This window comes from Oncorhynchus nerka, linkage group LG6 (assembly GCF_034236695.1).
Source record: "Oncorhynchus nerka isolate Pitt River linkage group LG6, Oner_Uvic_2.0, whole genome shotgun sequence".
In the NCBI taxonomy this organism is placed as follows: domain Eukaryota; kingdom Metazoa; phylum Chordata; class Actinopteri; order Salmoniformes; family Salmonidae; genus Oncorhynchus; species Oncorhynchus nerka.
Genome location: NC_088401.1, coordinates 685,740 through 704,830, shown reverse-complemented (window position 1 = coordinate 704,830; position 19,091 = coordinate 685,740). Strand labels below are relative to the sequence as shown.

Below are 19,091 nucleotides of genomic sequence, written 5' to 3'. Positions count from 1 at the left end.
CCTCTGCAGAATGGTGTCGCATTGCATAAGAGGGGGTCCGTGCAGTTTTATTGACTGTATGTTTGTTTTACTCCATGTGTAACTCTGTGTTGTTGTATCTGTCGAACTGCTTTGCTTTATCTTGGCCAGGTCGCAATTGTAAATGAGAACTTGTTCTCAACTAGCCTACCTGGTTAAATAAAGATGTTCTCAACTAGCCTACCTGGTTAAATAAAGGTGTTCTCAACTAGCCTACCTGGTTAAATAAAGGTGTTCTCAACTAGCCTACCTGGTTAAATAAAGGTGTTCTCAACTAGCCTACCTGGTTAAATAAAGGTGTTCTCAACTAGCCTACCTGGTTAAATAAAGGTGTTCTCAACTTGCCTACCTGGTTAAATTAAGGTGTTCTCAACTAGCCTACCTGGTTAAATAAAGGTGTTCTCAACTAGCCTACCTGGTTAAATAAAGGTGTTCTCAACTAGCCTACCTGGTGAAATAAAGGTGTTCTCAACTAGCCTACCTGGTTAAATAAAGGTGTTCTCAACTAGCCTACCTGTTTAAATAAAGGTGTTCTCAACTAGCCTACCTGGTTAAATAAAGGTGTTCTCAACTAGCCTACCTAGTTAAATAAAGGTAAAATAAAAATTAATTAAAAAAAAGGCAGTTAAAGTTCATTTAGATTATTTTCAAGGTTCTGATTGGCGAAAGTGGTCAAGCTTCCACGGGCCTCCCCAGTGCACACACGTAGCCTACAGTTCTTCATCATTCTTGGCACCACCAGAGAGAAGACAGGGAAGAAACCACCATTTAGTTTGTCATTCTATTGTATTTCATAGATTTGGTTTGTGGTAATTAAGTAGAATTTATCAGAACTTTCAGAAATAGTTTTACCAGTATTCTCAAATTGAAAGAAGAGGGCATTCCTCTGTGCTCCCGCGCTAACTTTGCTAGCAACCCCACGCTAACTTTGCTAGCAACCCCGCGCTAACTTTGCTAGCAACCCCGCGCTAACTTTGCTAGCAACCCCCGCGCTAACTCGCTAGCAACCCCAAGCTAACTCGAAAGCAACCCCAAGCTAACTTCAAAATCAAATAAAAATGTATGTCATAAAATGTTGATAAAATATTACACAGCAATGCGCACAAGGCGACATGCGAATGTTCCATAATGCAATTAGTGGGAAAACACCATCGTCAAGTTCAAGCAGTTTTATGCGACCGATATGAAAATATCTGTTAGAAATTTAGAAAGAGAGATCTAATAAGATACGTTGCGCCATCGCGCACATGTTGATTTTGTCCAACCACACCAGTCGCGATCAGGATACACAGGTTGAAATATGAAAACAAACTCTGAACCAACTATATTCATTTGGGGACAGGTTGAAAAGCCTTTAACATCAATGGCTAGTTTGCTGTTGCTAGGTCATTTGTCCTGGGATATAAACATTAGGTTGTTATTTTACCTGAAATGCACAAGGTTCTCTTCTCTGACAATTAATCCACAGATAAAAGGGTAAACCAAGTCAGTTTCTAGTAATCTCTCCTCCTTCAGGCTACTTCTTTGGAGTTTATATGGTGGTTGTCAACCAACTTTAAGGTGCATTACCACCACCAGTGTGGACCTCAGTTCATCTTTCAGTCACCCACATTGGGTCTATGCTCTTAAAAATCAATGAGGAGGTGGGAGATGCGTAACTTGCAGCGCATTAAGCATCACAAATAGAACCAAACGCAGACGCTCAAATAACCACGTTCTATTTTAGCACCTGGCTATGCAGACGATCGTTGACACGCCTGAGCAGTGTGGGGATTGAATAACATGTATCATATTAATAAGTTCAGGTTTCAAGGAATGCAGTATATGTTTGTTTTTAAAATGCATACTGCCTCTAGATCTCTGTTTTCATCGGACAAAAGCCGTCTATTACCCGGCTAACAGAAACTGTGGTGTGTTGGGGTGTCAGTGTAGTGTGAGTGGGTGTGTGGGTAGAGTCCAGTGGGAGTGCATAGAGCCAGCACAACAAAAAAATGGGGTTAATGTAAATAGTCTGGGTAGCCATTTGATTAACTGTTCAGCAGTTTTATGGCTTGGGGGTAAAAGCTGTTCAGGAGCCTTTTGGTCCCAGACTTGGCGCTCTGGTACCGCTTGCCGTGAGGTAGCAGAGAGAACAGTCTATGACATGGGTGCTGGAGTCTTTGACACTTTTGTGGGCCTTCCTCTGACACCGCCTAGTATATAGGTCCTGGATGGCAGGGAGCTTGTACTGGGCTGTACGCACTATCCTCTGTAGTGCCTTGTGGTTGGATGTCAAGCGGATGCCAAACTGTGATGCAACCAGTCAAGATGCTCTCAATGGTGTAGCTGTAGAACCTTTGGAGGATCTGAGCGCCCAAATATTTTCAGCCTCTTGAGGGGAAAGAAGTGTTGTCCTGCCCTCTTCACGACTGTGTTGGTGTGTTTGGACCATGATACACTATATGGCCAAAAGTATGTGTGGACTCTCGTAAATCATCTCATTTTAAAATCATGGGCATTAATATAGAGTTGGTCCCCACTTTGCTGCTATAACAGCCTTCACTCTTCTGGGAAGGCTTTCCACTAGATGTTGGAACATTGCTGCGGGGACTTGCTCCCATTCAATCACAAGTATTATTGAAGTTGGTCACTGATGTTGGGCGATTAGGCTTGCAGTCAGCATTCCAATTCATCCAAAAGGTGTTCAGTGGGGTTGAGGTCAGGGCACTGTGCAGGCCAGTCTAGTTCATCCACGCCTAGCTCGACGGACCCCACTTTGTGCACGGGGGTATTGTAATGCTGAAACGGGAAAGGGCCTTCTCCAAACCCGTTGTCACAAAGTTGGAAGCACAGAATTATCTAGAATGTCATTGTGCGCTGTAGCGTTAAGATTTCCCTTCACTGGAACTGAGGAACCATGATAAACGGCTCCAGACCATTATCCCTCTTCCACCAAACTTTACAGTTGGCACTATGTGTTCGGGCAGGTAATGTTTTCCTGACATCCGTCCAACCCAGATTCATCCGTTGGACTGCCAGAGAACGAGTTTCCACTGCTCCAAAGTCAAATACACCACCCGACGCATGGTGATCTTAGGCATGTGTGCGACTGCTCGGCCATGGAAACACATTTGATGATGCTCCTGACGAACAGTTCTTATGCTGATGTTGCTTCCAGAGGCCGTTTGGAATTCGTTCGTGAGTGTTGCAACCGAGGAGAGACCATTGACCGGGGCGGCTCTAGCAGGGCAGAAATTTGACGAACTGACTTGTTGGAAATGTGCATCCTATGTTGAGAGTCACTGAGCTCTTCAGTAAGGCCATTCTACTGCCAATGTTTTCTATAGAGATCGCATGGTTGTGTCCTTGATTTTATACACCTGTCAGCAACGGGTGTGGCTGAAATAGCTGAATCCACTAATTTGAAGGGGTGTCCACATACTTTTGGCCATGTAGTATAGGTCCTTAGTGATGTGGACACAGATAAACTTAAAGCTCTCTGCCCTACAGCCTCGTCGATGTAAATGGGGGGCATGCTCAGCCCTCCATTCCTGTAGTCCACGATCAGTTCCTTTGTCTGAGGTTGACAGAGAGGTTGTTGTCCTGGCCTACCACCGTCATGTCATTGGCAAACTTAATGATGGTGATGGAGTTGTGTGCACACACACAGTCGTGGGTGAACGGGGAGTACAGGAGGGCACTAAGCACACACCACTGAGCGGCCGCCGTATTGAGGGTCAGCGTGGTAGATCTGTTGTTGCCTACCCTCACCACCTGGGGGTGTCCCTTCAGGAAGTCCAGGATCCAGTTGCAGAGGGAGTGTGTTCAGTCCCAGGGTCTCTAGTTTACAGGCGGATTACACCACTCTCGTTGCGAGCGTTGTAAAATAAATTTAGAAGTCTATATTATTCAATTATTGTACCCACACTGCTCGCGCGCACCAACGAGCATCTGCATTGCCAAGGGCTAAAATAGAAGTCAGTTCTATTTCTGACACAGATCGCACTGCAAGTCCTGCTTCTCCCATCTCCTCATTGGTTTATAGAAGCAGGTACCCACGTGCCATCTCCTCATTGGTTATACACATGTGGGTGACTGAAGACGAACGGGGTTAGTGGCGGTATCACCTAATTTATGAAAGTTGCCAATCGCATTATAAAGTCAAGAGAAGAAAAAGCCTGGAAGGATGAGAGATGACGGTTTACCGTTTTGTGTGGATTAATTGGTGGTGTAGAGGACCTTGTGCATTTCAGGTAAAATAACAACTCAATGTTTATATCCCAGGGCAAATTAGCTAGCAACAGCAAACTAGCTAAATTGCCATAAATGTTTAATGGAGATTATAACAGTACATGGCCAAGATGTTCAAACGTTCATAGATGACCAGCAGGGTCAGATAATAATAATCACAGTGGTTGTAGAGGGTGCAACAGGTCAGCACCTCAGGAGTAAATGTCAGTTGGCTATTCATAGCCGATCATTCAGAGTTAGAGACAGCAGGTGCGGTAGAGAGAGTCGAAAACAGCAGGTCCACGACAAGGTAGCACGTCCGGTGAACAGGTCAGGGTTCCATGGTTCGTCGGAGGGCATATATAAGCGTCCGGGTTAGAGTCCCACTCTTGAATGCGGCAGCACTCGCCTTTAGCTCAGTGCTGACAATGCCTGTAATTCATGGCTTCTGGTTGGGATATGTACAATACTTTTGGAAAGTATTCAGACCCCTTTCATTTTTCCACATTTTGTCACGTTACAGCCTTATTCTAAAATTGATTGAATACTTTTTTCCCTCATCAATCTACACAACAACCCATAATGACAATGCAGAAAAAAAAAGTTTAAACAACAGAAAAACCTTATTTACATAAGTATTCACTCTGCGATGAGACTGGAAATTGAGCTCAGGTGCATCCTGTTTCCATGGATCTTCCTTGATGTTTCTACAACTTGATTAGAGTCCACTGTGTTAGCAATTCTATAGGAAGAGAGACTGCAGATTATTTCAAACAACAGCAAAAATGGAGAATCACTCAACAGTGCATGGTTGAAAATCTCAACAAACTGTTTCGGTTCTTATCTTTTATAAAGAAGCGCATCATTTTTGTAAATGTGACATTCAGCAGATTGTGTGTAAATTGCAATTAGTTGTCTATGCAGATTTAAGATAGCACAAGGTTTTTATTTTATTTATTTTTATTTCACCTTTATTTAACCAGGTAGGCTAGTTGAGAACAAGTTCTCATTTGCAACTGCGACCTGGCCAAGATAAAGCATAGCAGTGTGAACAGACAACACAGAGTTACACATGGAGTAAACAATTAACAAGTCAATAACACAGTAGAAAAAAAATGGGCAGTCTATATACAATGATTGTTGATCATTGATTGTTGAGGTTGATAGACGGATGAGCCTTCGAGCTAACTGCGTACACAACAACACATACTATAATGTGCACCTTTCTGTAAGTTTCCATACATGTGACTTTTCTGTAGACGGTAAACCCACGGGTTGTCACATGCTGCGGTCACACCCAAGCGGACCTTAGCTTTACTTTCTGTAGATGGTAAACCCACGGGTTGTCACATGCTGCGGTCACACCCAAGCGGACCATAGCTTTACTTTCTGTAGATGGTAAACCCACGGGATGTCACATGCTGCGGTCACACCCAAGCGGACCTTAGCTTTACTTTCTGTAGATGGTAAACCCACGGGATGTCACATGCTGCGGTCACACCCAAGCGGACCTTAGCTTTACTTTCTGTAGATGGTAAACCCACGGGATGTCACATGCTGCGGTCACACCCAAGCGGACCTTAGCTTTACGCCCAGTCTGATGACTAAGTCACACAGACAAGTTTGTATCAGGTTAGGAAAAACACTAGCATATAACGAGACAATTCTTTATACATTAAAACATAGGAAAGACTAATTATGTACTTTCCCATTACGTTTCTTCCCTTTTTAAGACTCTCAAACTAATAGAACATGACTTACAAGCCTTAACATTAAACAAGCCTTAACATTAAACAAGCCTTAACATTAAACAAGCCTAACATGTGGGAAAAGGAAATACTTTCTTACACTTAGTATATTACAATTGTAATTGACTTCCATTGTCATTGAGTTTCAACCCTTTACGTTCTCAGAAGGGGGAAAGGAATGTATGAATTTAAACATCAGTACATACTTTTTTCACCACACACAAATGGCTTCGTTGAGACTCCATATTGCCACAGGGTCACCATGACGGTAGGCCCTTAACTCTACCATGGGAACATTATTCACCCCTGCCGTGAGCATGGTGCACCATTAACTTAATGTTTTTTACCTCGATGTTATGGATTATAATCAGACATAGGAAGTAAATCAGGTAAATAGGGTTCTGAGGCCTCTCCTTCAGCGGTCAGTAATGGCATGGCAAGAATAGTTTCAACGGCTTTGCTGCACAATTTCTTAACACAATAAGTATTATTGTAAAAAAATAAAAATTACTAAGCAACAAATCAACCAATGAAATATTGTATCTCCCAATACACAACACATAATAACTGAACCCATCCAAATGGATTCCAATCACCACTGAGCTCTTTCAGATGCTCCACTACAATAGTCATGTTACCCTATCATTTGGCACACTCTTATGCAAAAAGTCTGTCCGCGTATGTACTTAACTTCCGGCTACAAAAACATTTGCACATAGAATGATTTATCTAACCCATAAGATGTTAGTCACTAATGCTAGTCCACTTTCATAGTTATAAACATACTAAAACATGTTTAAGCCAATTGTACTATGTCATCCAGAAATCCATGTTTTGCTGCATTTTAAACCTCTTTGGGATAGTGTTTTCACGTCTGGATGAAAAACGTGCCCAAAGTAAACTGCCTGCTACTCAGGCCCAGAAGCTAGGATATGCATATCATTTTTTTCCCACCTTTATTTAACCAGGTAGGCCAGTTGAGAACAAGTTCTCATTTACAACTGCGACCTGGCCAAGATAAAGCATAGCAGTGTGAACAGACAACACAGAGTTACACATGGAGTAAACAATAAACAATGAAAGTCAATAACACAGTATAATTTTTTTTTAATAAGGAAGTCTATATACATTGTGTGCAACAGGCATGAGGTAGGCAAATAATTACAATTTAGCAGATTAACACTGGTGATAAATGATCAGATGGTCATGTGCAAGTAGAGATACTGGTGTGCAACAGAGCAGAAAAATAAATTAATAAAAACAGTATGGGGATGAGGTAGGTAAATTGGGTGGGCTATTTACCGATGGACTATGAACAGCTGCAGCGATCGGTTAGCTGCTCAGATAGCAGATGTTTGAAGTTGGTGAGGGAGATAAAAGTCTCCAACTTCAAGGATTTTTGCAATTTGTTCCAGTCACAGGCAGCAGAGAACTGGAAGGAAAGGTGGCCAAATGAGGTGTTGGCTTTAGGAATGATCAGTGAGATACACCTGCTGGAGCGCGTGCTACGGGTGGGTGTTGCCATCGTGACCAGTGAACTTACATAAGGCGGAGCTATACCTAGCATTGACTTGTGGATGACCTGGAGCCAGTGGGTCTGGCTTCGAGGGCAAGGGCCAGCCGACTAGAGCATACAGGTCGCAGTGGTCGGTGGTATAAGGTGCTTTAGTAACAAAGAGGATGGCACTGTGATAAACTGCATCCAGTTTGCTGAGTAGAGTATTGGAAGCCATTTTGTAGATGACATCGCTGAAGTCGAGGATCGGTAGGATAGTCAGTTTTACTAGGGTAAGTTTGGCGGCGTGAGTGAAGGAGGCTTTGTTGCGAAATAGAAAGCCGATTCTAGATCTAGATTTTGGATTGGAGATTTATTGTGAGACTTAATGTGAGTCTGGAAGGAGAGTTTACAGTCTAAACAGACACCTAGGTATTTGTAGTTGTCCACATATTCTAAGTCAGAACCGAGTAGTGATGCTAGTCGGGCGGACGGGTGCAGGCAGTGATCGGTTGAAGAACATGCATTTAGTTTTACTAGCATTTTAAGAGCAGTTGGAGGCCACGGAAGGAGTGTTGTATGTCATTGAAGCTCATTTGGAGGTTTGTTATCCTCTCTGGGATAGGCGGGACACTTGCGTCCCACATGGCCAATAGCCAGGGAAAATGCAGAGCGCCAAATTCAAATACATTTCTGTAAAAATCAAACTTTCATTAAATTACACATGCAAGATAGCAAATTAAAGCTACAGTCGTTGTGAATCCAGCCAACATGTCAGATTTCAAAAAGGCTTTTCGGTTGCTATTATCTGATGATGGCACAACAGTAAATAATGAGAGAGAAAGAAAGCATATTTCAACTCTGCAGGCGCGACAAAAAACGCAGAAATAAAATATAAATCATGCCTTACCTTTGACGAGCTTCTTTTGTTGGCACTCCTATATGTCCCATAAATGGTTCTTTTGTTCGATTTAATTCCGTCGATATATATCCAAAATGTCAATTTTTTTGGCGCGTTTGATCCAGAAAAACACCGCTTCCAACTTAGGCAACGTCGCTGCAAAATATCTCAAAAGTTACCTGTAAACTTTGCCAAAGCATTTCAAACTACTTTTGTAATACAACTTTAGGTATTTGTAAACGTATATAATCGATCACATTGAAGACGGGATGATCTGTGTTCAATACAGGAGCAAAACAAACTGACGCTACTTTTCTGGTTAAGCGCCTCTATCAAAAGGTACACATGAAGTGACGTTCGTTCTGAGCTATGGTACTTCTTCATTACGCAAAGGAAAAACCTCAACCAATTTCTACAAACTGGTGACATTCAGTGGAATCGGTAGGAACTGCAGGAAAGTCGATTAGAATTCTGGAATCCCCATGAAAGCTTATAGAAAAGACAGTGACCTCCAAAAAAAGATCTGAATGGTTTGTCCTCTGGGTTTCGCCTGCTAAATAAGTTATGTTATACTCCCAGACATGATTCCAACAGTTTTAGAACCTTCAGAGTGTTTTCTATCCAAAACTAATAATAATATTCATATATTAGGATTTGGGACAGAGTAGGAGGCAGTTCAGTTTGGGCACGCTATTTATCCAAAAGTGAAAATGCTGCCCCCTACCCCAAACAGGTTAACACAGTGTCCAAAGAAGGGCTAGATATATACAGAATGGTGTCGTCTGCATATATACAGACAAGAGTTGGACTGAGAATTGAACCCTGTGGCACCCCCATATAGACTGCCAGAGGTCCGGACAACAGGCCCTCCGATTTGACACAGAAGTAGTTGGTGAACCTGGCAAGGCAGTCATTTGAGACACCAAGCTATTGAGTCTGCCGATAAGAATGCGGTGATTGACAAAGTCAAAAGCTTTGGCCAGGTCGATGAAGACTGCTGCACAGTACGGTCTTTTATCAATGGCAGTTATATCGTTTTGGACCTGAGGTGCACCCATGACCAGCTCAGAAACCAGATTGCATAGCGGAGAAGGTACGGTGGGATTTTAAAGGGTCGGTGATCTGTTTGTTAACTTGGCTTTCGAAGACTTTAGAGAGGCAGGGCAGGATGGATATAGGTCTGTAACAGTTTGGTCTAGAGTATCTCCCCCTTTGAAGAGGGGGATGACTGTTGCAGCTTTCCAATCTTTAGGGATCTCAGATGATACGAAAGAGAGGTTGAACAGGCTAGTAAATAGGGGTTGCAACATTTGCTGTGGATAATTTTAGAAAGCGAGGGTTCAGATTGTCTAGCCCGGCTGATTTGTAATGGTCCAGATTTTGCAGTTCTTTCAGAGCTATCTGGGTGAAGGAGAAGCGGAGAGGCTTGGGCAGGTTGCTGTGGAGGGAGCAGAGCTGTTGGCAGGGGTATGGGTAGCCTGGTGGAAAGCATGGGTATTACATTTACATTTAAGTCATTTAGCAGACGCTCTTATACAGAGCGACTTACAAATTGGTGCGTTCACCTTATGACATCCAGTGGAACAGCCACTTTACAATAGTGCATCTAAATCTTTTAAGGGGGGGGGGGGGGGTGAGAAGGATTACTTTATCCTATCCTAGGTATTCCTTAAAGAGGTGGGGTTTCAGGTGTCTCCGGAAGGTGGTGATTGACTCCGCTGTCCTGGCGTCGTGAGGGAGTTTGTTCCACCATTGGGGGGCCAGAGCAGCGAACAGTTTTGACTGGGCTGGGTATGGGTAGCCTGGTGGAAAGCATGGCCGGCCGTAGAAATCTGCTTATTGAAATTCTCGATTATCGTGGATTTATCGCTGGTGACAGTGTTTCCTAGCCTCGGTGCAGTGGGCAGCTGGGAGGAGGTGCTCTTTTTCTCCATGGACTTTACAGTGTCCCAAAACCTTTTGGGAATTAGAAGATGCACATTTCTTTTGGAAAATCTAGCCATAGCTTTCCTGACTGACTGTGTATATTGGTTCCTGACTTCCCTGAACAGTTGCATATTGTGGGGGCTATTCGATGCTAATGCAGTACGCAACAGGATGTTTTTGTGCTGGTCATGTCAGGAGTGAACCAGAACCTATATCTGTTCTTAGTTCAACATTTTTTGAAAGGGGCATGCTTATTTAAGATGTTGAGGAAAGCACTTTGAAAGAACAACCAGGCATCCTCTACTGATGGGGTGAGGTCAATATCCTTCCAGGATACCATGGCCAGGTCGTCTAGAGAGGCCTGCTCGCTGAGCATTTGATAGTGATGAGGGGTGGTCTATAACAAGCGGCAACAGTGAGAGACTTATTTCTGGACAGGTAGATTTTTTGGGGCACAGACCTGGATACTAAGACAGAACTCTGAAGTACATTGCAACTCCGCTCCCTTTGGCAGTTCTATCTTGATGGAAAATGTTGTAGTTGGGGATGGAGAATTCAGGGGTTTTGGTGGCCTTCCTATGCCAGGATTCAGACAAGGCAATGACATCAGGGTTGGCAGAGTTTTCTAAAGCAGTGAATAATGATGTTAACATGCATGAAACTAAGGCTTTTATGGTTACAGAAGTCAACAAATGTGGAATAGGTGTAGAACTGGGTGCCTGGGTTAATCCTCTACATCACCAGAGGAACAGAGAAGGATTAGGAAGGCTATAAGAAAGAACTGGGTGTCTAGTGCTTTGGGAACAGAGAATAAACTGAGCAGATTTCTGGGCGTGGTAGAATAGATTTAGGGCATAATGTACAGACAAGGGTATGGTAGGATGTGAGTACTGTGGAGGTAAATCTAGGCTTTGAGTGACGATGAGAGAGGTTGCGTCTCTGGAGGCACCAGTTAAGCCAGGCGAGGTCTCTGCATGTGTGGGAGGCGGACAAAAGAGCTATCTAAGGCATGTTGTGCAGGATTGGGGGCTCTACGGTGAAATAAAACAATAATAACTAACCAAAACAGCAGTAGACAAAGCATATTGACATTAGAGATAGGCATAAAACAATCACGAGCGTTGTTCGGGAAAGCTAAGACCACAACGGGTAAATGGCGATGAATGGGCAGAGTGGGTCAGTTAGGTACATACAGGACCTGAGCTCGAGGCTGGGGCTGACAGATAAACAAAAGGAGGTACAGTGTTAATGAACAGACCAGCAGGCATCAGCTGTGTAGCCGAGTGATCATAGGGTCCAATGAGCAGCAATAAGTCAGGGAGCCGTTCAGTAGTCGCTACTACGCTGGGCAAGCGGGAGACACGGCATTCAGAAAGCTAGCGGGCCGGGGATAGCAGATGGGTCTTTTTTTTTTTTTACCTTTATTTTACTAGGCAAGTCAGTTAAGAACAAATTCTTATTTTCAATGACTGCCTAGGAACAGTGGGTTAACTGCCTGTTCAAGGGCAGAACGACAGATTTTGTACCTTGTCAGCTCGGGGATTTGAACTTGCAACCTTTCGGTTACTAGTCCAATGCTCTAACCACTAGGCTACCCTGCCGCCCCTAGACTTCAGTGACATCGCAACAGAAAAGCCTGTTGAAACCACATCAGGCGATTATGTTGACAGACCAGTCGTGATGGATCGGCGGGGCTCCGTGTCGACAATAAAGGGCCCAGGCCAATTGGCAAAAGAGGTATTGTAGCCTAAAAATTAGCTGGTATACTCCGTCGGCTGACCGGGAGATGGGCCTAGCTCGAGGCTAGCTCAAGGCTAACTGGTGCTTGCTTCGGGACAGAGGCATTGGCTAACAGTATCCACTCGGTTGCAGCTAGCTAGCTGCGATGTAATGGTGCAGAGCTTGCGGCAGGAATCCGGGGATGTGATGGAGAAAAGCTAAAGCTGGCTAGTGTCCGAGCTAAAGGTGAAGACCGCTAGCAGTGGCAAACAATGACTTTTAGCTAGTAACTAGTTTGCTGGCTAGCTTCTGATGGAGGTTCCAGTTATAAGGTATAGAAAAATAGCAGATCCGTACCACATTGGGTGAGGCGGGTTGCAGGAAAGTAAGTAGATGGAAAGTGAGATTAAAATATGTATACGAAAAACGGATAACAATAACAAATCAAATTTAGAATGACAACAACATAAGGAAATAATTGTATCCCATAAGGTAATGGTAAAATAGACTAAAGACAGGTGTCCCTCATTCAGGGCAGCAGGCTCTCTCCTTCTCGTGTTCTGAATCACACATAGGACTATTGCTAATTTATGAACTTCTTCCTAATTATTAGTGTTTACATAGCCCATTTAAATGTCCCCCAATGTCTTCAGTCTTTCTAGTGCTCAGGCCTCACCAGGAAGTCAGAACAGAGGTCATTCAACCCCATTAACTATTTCCTTTCCCTGTTCCAAACTCATTTCAAACCTTTCAAATATTTCCGTAATTCTGCTTACCTGGTTTACAAACAAATTAAAAAGACCCCACACAATAAATCAAAAATGGTATTAAGACCACTTCACCAATATTCACAGGTGAGTTGTCTTCGTTATGTTTTTTTCCACGACACCACCTGTGGTAAATTCAATTGATTTGAAAATAAAAGAAAGCTGCACACTCTTGGAGCTCAGATGCAAAAATGTAATACCAACGTTTCGACCAACGTTTCGATTCATAAAATCACGAGTGTAATGCATCAAAATAAAGCTTAACTTATTGATAATCCAGCCGCTGTGTCGGATTTCAAAAGGGCTCTACGGCGAAAGCACTCCATGCGATTATCTGAGGACAGCACCCCCGCATACAAAAGCATATTTCAACCAGGCAGGTGTGCCACGAAAGTCAGAAATTGCGATATAATAAATACCTTTTAATGATGTTCTTCTGTTTGCACTCCAAAAGGTCCCAGATACACCTCAAATGGTCCTTTTGTTCGATAATGGCCTTCTTTATATGCATAAAAACTCAGTTTAGCTGGCACGCTTCAGTCAATAATCCACCCAGTTTCCCTCCATCAAAATGCATACCAAATGAATCCCAAACGTTACCAATAAACTATTCCAAACAAGTCAAACAATGTTTATAATCAAACCTTGGGTACCCTAATAATAATAATAAATAAATAAACGATCACATTTAAGACAGAGAATGGTTATTGTCTTTACCGGAGAAAAATACCAAAGAACGCGCTCTCTTCCACACTCTTGGAAACACTACAGCCAAAATGGGAGCCACCTAGAAAAGCCACAATTTCTGGCTCATTTTTCCAAAAACCAGCATGAAACTCTTTCTAAAGACAGTTGACATCTAGTGGAAGCCCTAGGAACTGCAATCTGGGAGGACTTTGCCTAAAAGTGACAGCCATTGAAAACAGTGGTAGGCTGAAATGTTTGGTTTTTTGGGGATGGTTTGTCCTCTGGGTTTCACCTGCCATATCAGTTCTGTTATACTCACAGACAATTTTAACAGTTTTAGAAACTTTAGTGTTTTCTATCCAAATCTACCAATTATATGCATATGCTAGCTTCTGGGTCTGAGTACCAGGCAGTTTACTTTGGGCTTTTCATCTGGATGTGAAAATACTGCCCCCTACCCAAGAGAGGTTAAAGTGGTCCTATGGACAGATACTCCAATCTCCACTGTGGAGCTTTGCAGCTCCTTTAGGGTTATCTTTGGTCTCTTTGTTGCCTCTGATTAATTCTCTCCTTGCCTGGTCCGTGAGATTTGGTGGGCGGCCCTCTCTTGGCAGGTTTGTTGTGGTGCCATATTCTTTCCATTTTATATTAATGGATTTAATGGTGCTCAGTGGGATGTTCAAAGTTTCTGATAATTTTTTTTAACCCAACCCTGATCTGTACTTCTCCACAACTTTGTCCCTGAACTGTTTGGAAAGCTCCTTGGTCTTCATGTTGCCACTTGCTTGGTTGTATTGCAGACTCTGGGGCCTTTCAGAACAAGTGTGTCTATACTGAGATCATGTGACACTTAGATTGCTCACAGGTGGACCTTATTTAACTAATTATGTGATTTCTGAAGGTAACTGGTTGCACTAGATTTTATTTAGGGGCTTCATAGCAAAGGGGGTGAATACATATGCACGCACCACTTTTCAATTTTGTTTTATATTTTATAATCAAGTAATTTTTTTCACTCCACCAATTTGGACTATTTTGTCTATGACCATCACATGAAATCCAAATAAAAATCCATTTAAATTACAGGTTGTAATGCATCAAAATAGGAAAAATGCCAAAGAGGATGAATACTTTTGCAAGGCACTGTACTTCACCCCTGACTCATTGAAGTAGAAAACTTCAACCAAATGGAGGTTAGTGATTGCTGTTCTGATGTACAGAAGCTCTTTTCGGGCATATGAAAAGATGGCGGAAACATGTACCAAAAAAGTTAAGTTAAGAAGCCAAAAAAACACAAAAAATTACACAATTGTTCAGGAGCCCTTAAAACTGCTGCTAACTCGCTAGCAACCCCATGCTAACTCGCTAGCAACCCCATGCTAACTCGCTAGCAACCCCATGCTAACTAGCTAGCAACCTGTTAGGGTTGATCACAAGCCTCCTCCAGAACAGTAGGTAGCTAGAAAGGTTTGCAATTTGTGTAGTGTGTGTATATGTACTGTATATATCTTAACCCAGTGTGTGTACTGTCTGTCCTGTATATATCTTAACCCAGTGTGTGTACTGTCTATCTGTCCTGTATATATCTTAACCCAGTGTGTGTACTGTCTGTCCTGTATATATCTTAACCCAGTGTGTGTACTGTCTATCTGTCCTGTATATATCTTAACCCAGTGTGTGTACTGTCTGTCCTGTATATATCTTAACCCAGTGTGTGTACTGTCTATCTGTCCTGTATATATCTTAACCCAGTGTGTGTACTGTCTGTCCTGTATATATCTTAACCCAGTGTGTGTACTGTCTATCTGTCCTGTATATATCTTAACCCAGTGTGTGTACTGTCTATCTGTCCTGTAGATATCTTAACCCAGTGTGTGTACTGTCTATCTGTCCTGTAGATATCTTAACCCAGTGTGTGTACTGTCTATCTGTCCTGTAGATATCTTAACCCAGTGTTTATCAGATACGTTGTGTCCCTGTCTGGAGCGTTAGCCGTGGTCAACTCTGTTCCATGCTTCGCTCTCGACGGCCAATGGATGCTCTCCGCTCTGCTGGAGGCCACGCTGGTCACTGTGGTTACAGATCGGCAGCACCGGGAGCTGATTGGCTTTTTCCTGTTGCTGGGAGGAAGTGCTCTGCTGGCTGCTAATGTAGCGCTGGGGCTGTGGATGGTTACTGCCCGGTAACGGTAACTATGACTACAAACCACCACCAACGCCTCCATGGCAACCAACGCCAAGAGACTATCTCCCGGGGTGCTGTGCCGTGCCTCCGCACAAAGGCATTGTGGGTCTCTTCCTGCTCCTCTCTGAGAGAAAGACTCCAGTTCCCATCAGGCACTGCGGTGCACATGGTGACTAAGGGATGCTGGGGAAATGTTGTGTTCAGCTGCACCTTCTCTACTCTCTGGAATGTGTGTGTGTGTGTGGGTGTGTGTCGCGTCACACGCGCTGTGAGGTTTGTGTTTCTGTTTTCTAGGGATTTCATGATACATTGTTGTTTTATCTATTTGTCCCACCTCTGTCTGTCTGTCTCTCAATTTAATTTCATTTGAGGGCTTTATTGTCATGGGAAACATATGTTTACATTGCCAAAGCAAGTGAAATGGATAATAAACAATAAATTGAACAGTAAACATTACACTCACAGAAGTTGCAAAAGAAAGACATTTAAAATATATTGCTCTTTCCCAATCTCTCTATGTGAAATAAAGAGGAATAATCTCACTGGAATTTTCAGTTCTTCATATTCCTACGTGTGTGTGTGTGTGTGTGTGTGTGTGTGTTTCTAAGTAGGTGATAGTGTAATTTACTGGGGTGTGTATCCCACAGACAAATGTCAGTAAATACTGATTCTATTTCTGTCTAACCACAGAGATTCGTGTCTGTCTCCAGTCTGTGTGTTTAACTTTGTCATGATAACACACATCTAGTAGTGTATGTATGTGTTTCAGACAGTGAAGTGTGTAGGGGGATGGTGTATTTCCTTCAGAGTAATGACAGGCTGGATAGAGGTTTGTGTAAACATGGGAGGGAGGGGTGAAAGAGTTCTCTGTGCTCTGAACAACTGAAGGTGTTTTGATGAGTGGTTTTAGTTGCAAGGGAAGTCATGTCTTTTTAAGGATACTGGCCCAACGTTTTTAACTGCTGAACTACCTGCTGCCCTCATGCAGAAATGGTCCCTTCTGTATTGTGTTTGTACTGTTGGTGTCTGTCGATGGTTAGACCAGTCACCTCTATCCTAAGGCTACACCACTCTGGTCTGTCTTTTCAGATCTGATTACGTTTGAGACCAGAACATCCCAGTGTCCAGAACAAGAAATAAAAAAAAATACATGCAAACACAGGGAGATGTCATGTTAATATGATTTGCTAATACCATGTTTCTCTATGACGCTACACACAAACACACTCACTGAAGGAAGACTGACACTCACTGAAGGAAGACTGACACTCACTGAAGGAAGACTGACACTCACTGAAGGAAGACTGACACTCACTGATGGAAGACTGACACTCACTGATGGAAGACTGACACTCACTGAAGGAAGACTGACACTCACTGATGGAAGACTGACACTCACTGAAGGAAGACTGACACTCACTGAAGGAAGACTGACACTCACTGAAGGAAGACTGACACTCACTGAAGGAAGACTGACACTCACTGAAGGAAGACAGACACACTCACTGAAGGAAGACTGACATTCACTGAAGGAAGACTGACACTCACTGAAGGAAGACTGACACTCACTGAAGGAAGACAGACACACTCACTGAAGGAAGACACAAACTGAAGGAAGACTGACACTCACTGAAGGAAGACAGACACTCACTGAAGGAAGACACACTGAAGGAAGACTGACACTCACTGAAGGAAGACAAACTGAAGGAAGACTGACACTCACTGATGGAAGACTGACACTCACTGAAGGAAGACTGACACTCACTGAAGGAAGACTGACACTCACTGAAGGAAGACAGACACACTCACTGAAGGAAGACACAAACTGAAGGAAGACTGACACTCACTGAAGGAAGACAGACACTCACTGAAGGAAGACTGACACTCACTGAAGGAAGACTGACACTCACTGAAGGAAGACTGACACTCACTGAAGGAAGACAGACACTCACTGAAGGAAGACTGAAACTCACTGAAGGAAGACTGACACTCACTGAAGGAAGACTGACACTGAAGGAAGACAGACACTCACTGAAGGAAGACTGACACTCACTGAAGAAAGACAGACACTCACTGTTAGAGATCAATTTATGCAACCCATCATCATTGGTGTGAGTATGTGTGGGAGAGAGAAAGTGATTTAAAAATGCATATAACAGTAGAATGAACTGGAGAAGTGAATGTCTGTGAGAGTGAATGTCCGTGAGTGTGAATGCCTGTGTACAGAACAGAAATGCAAAAGTGTACAGTATGTCTAATTGTCTCTATTTGACCTATATCGACCACTTGGCCTCTCCAGTAGTGAACAGCCTTCAGACATATTGAATACGGGATCTAGAGGAGTTGTGTTCTTCCTGTCAGACATATTGAATACGGGATCTAGAGGAGTTGTGTCCTTCCTGTCAGACATATTGAATACGGGATCTAGAGGAGTTGTGTTCCTCCTGTCAGACATATTGAATACAGGATCTAGAGGAGTTGTGTTCTTCCTGTCAGACTGGCCCACACACAGACTGGCCCACACACAGACTGTCCCACACACAGACTGGCCCACACACAGACTGGTCCACACACAGACTGTCCCACACACAGACTGGCCCACACACAGACTGTCCCACACACAGACTGTCCCACACACAGACTGTCCCACACACAGACTGGCCCACACACAGACTGGTCCACACACAGACTGTCCCACACACAGACTGGCCCACACACAGACTGTCCCACACACAGACTGTCCCACACACAGACTGGCCCACACACAGACTGTCCCACACACAGACTTATGGTTACAGCAGGTTTGTAACTCTCCACATGGTTACAGCAGGTTTGTAACTCTCCACATGGTTACAGCAGGTTTGTAACTCTCCACATGGTTCCAGCAGGTTTGTAACTCTCCACATGGTTACAGCAGGTTTGTAACTCTCCACATGGTTACAGCAGAAGGTTTGTAACTCTTCACATGGTTACAGCAGAAGGTTTGTAACTCTCCACATGGTTACAGCAGAAGGTTTGTAACTCTCCACATGGTTACAGCAGAAGGTTTGTAACTCTCCACATGGTTACAGCAGAATGTTTGTAACTCTCCACATGGTTACAGCAGAAGGTTTGTAACTCTCCACATGGTTCCAGCAGAAGGTTTGTAACACTCCACATGGTTACAGCAGAAGGTTTGTAACTCTCCACATGGTTACAGCAGAAGGTTTGTAACTCTCCACATGGTTACAGCAGGTTTGTAACTCTCCACATGGTTACAGCAGAAGGTTTGTAACTCTCCACATGGTTCCAGCAGAAGGTTTGTAACTCTCCACATGGTTACAGCAGAAGGTTTGTAACTCTCCACACGGTTACAGCAGAAGGTTTGTAACTCTCCACATGGTTACAGCAGAAGGTTTGTAATCCACATGGTTACAGCAGAAGGTTTGTAACTCTCC

The 19,091-nt window shown here is 43.4% G+C and overlaps 1 protein-coding gene across 1 annotated transcript in view; it reads left to right on the top strand.

Annotated features, from left to right (window-relative positions):
* The window catches only part of mbtps2 (membrane-bound transcription factor peptidase, site 2), a 52,530-nt gene extending 36,334 nt beyond the window's left edge, over positions 1-16,196 (top strand). The window contains exon 7 of the mRNA XM_065019178.1: positions 15,434-16,196. Coding sequence (XP_064875250.1) covers positions 15,434-15,656 — 223 coding nt within the window. The 3' untranslated portion in view covers positions 15,657-16,196. The remainder of the gene's footprint in view (positions 1-15,433) is intronic.
* The last annotated feature ends 2,895 nt before the right edge of the window (positions 16,197-19,091 follow it).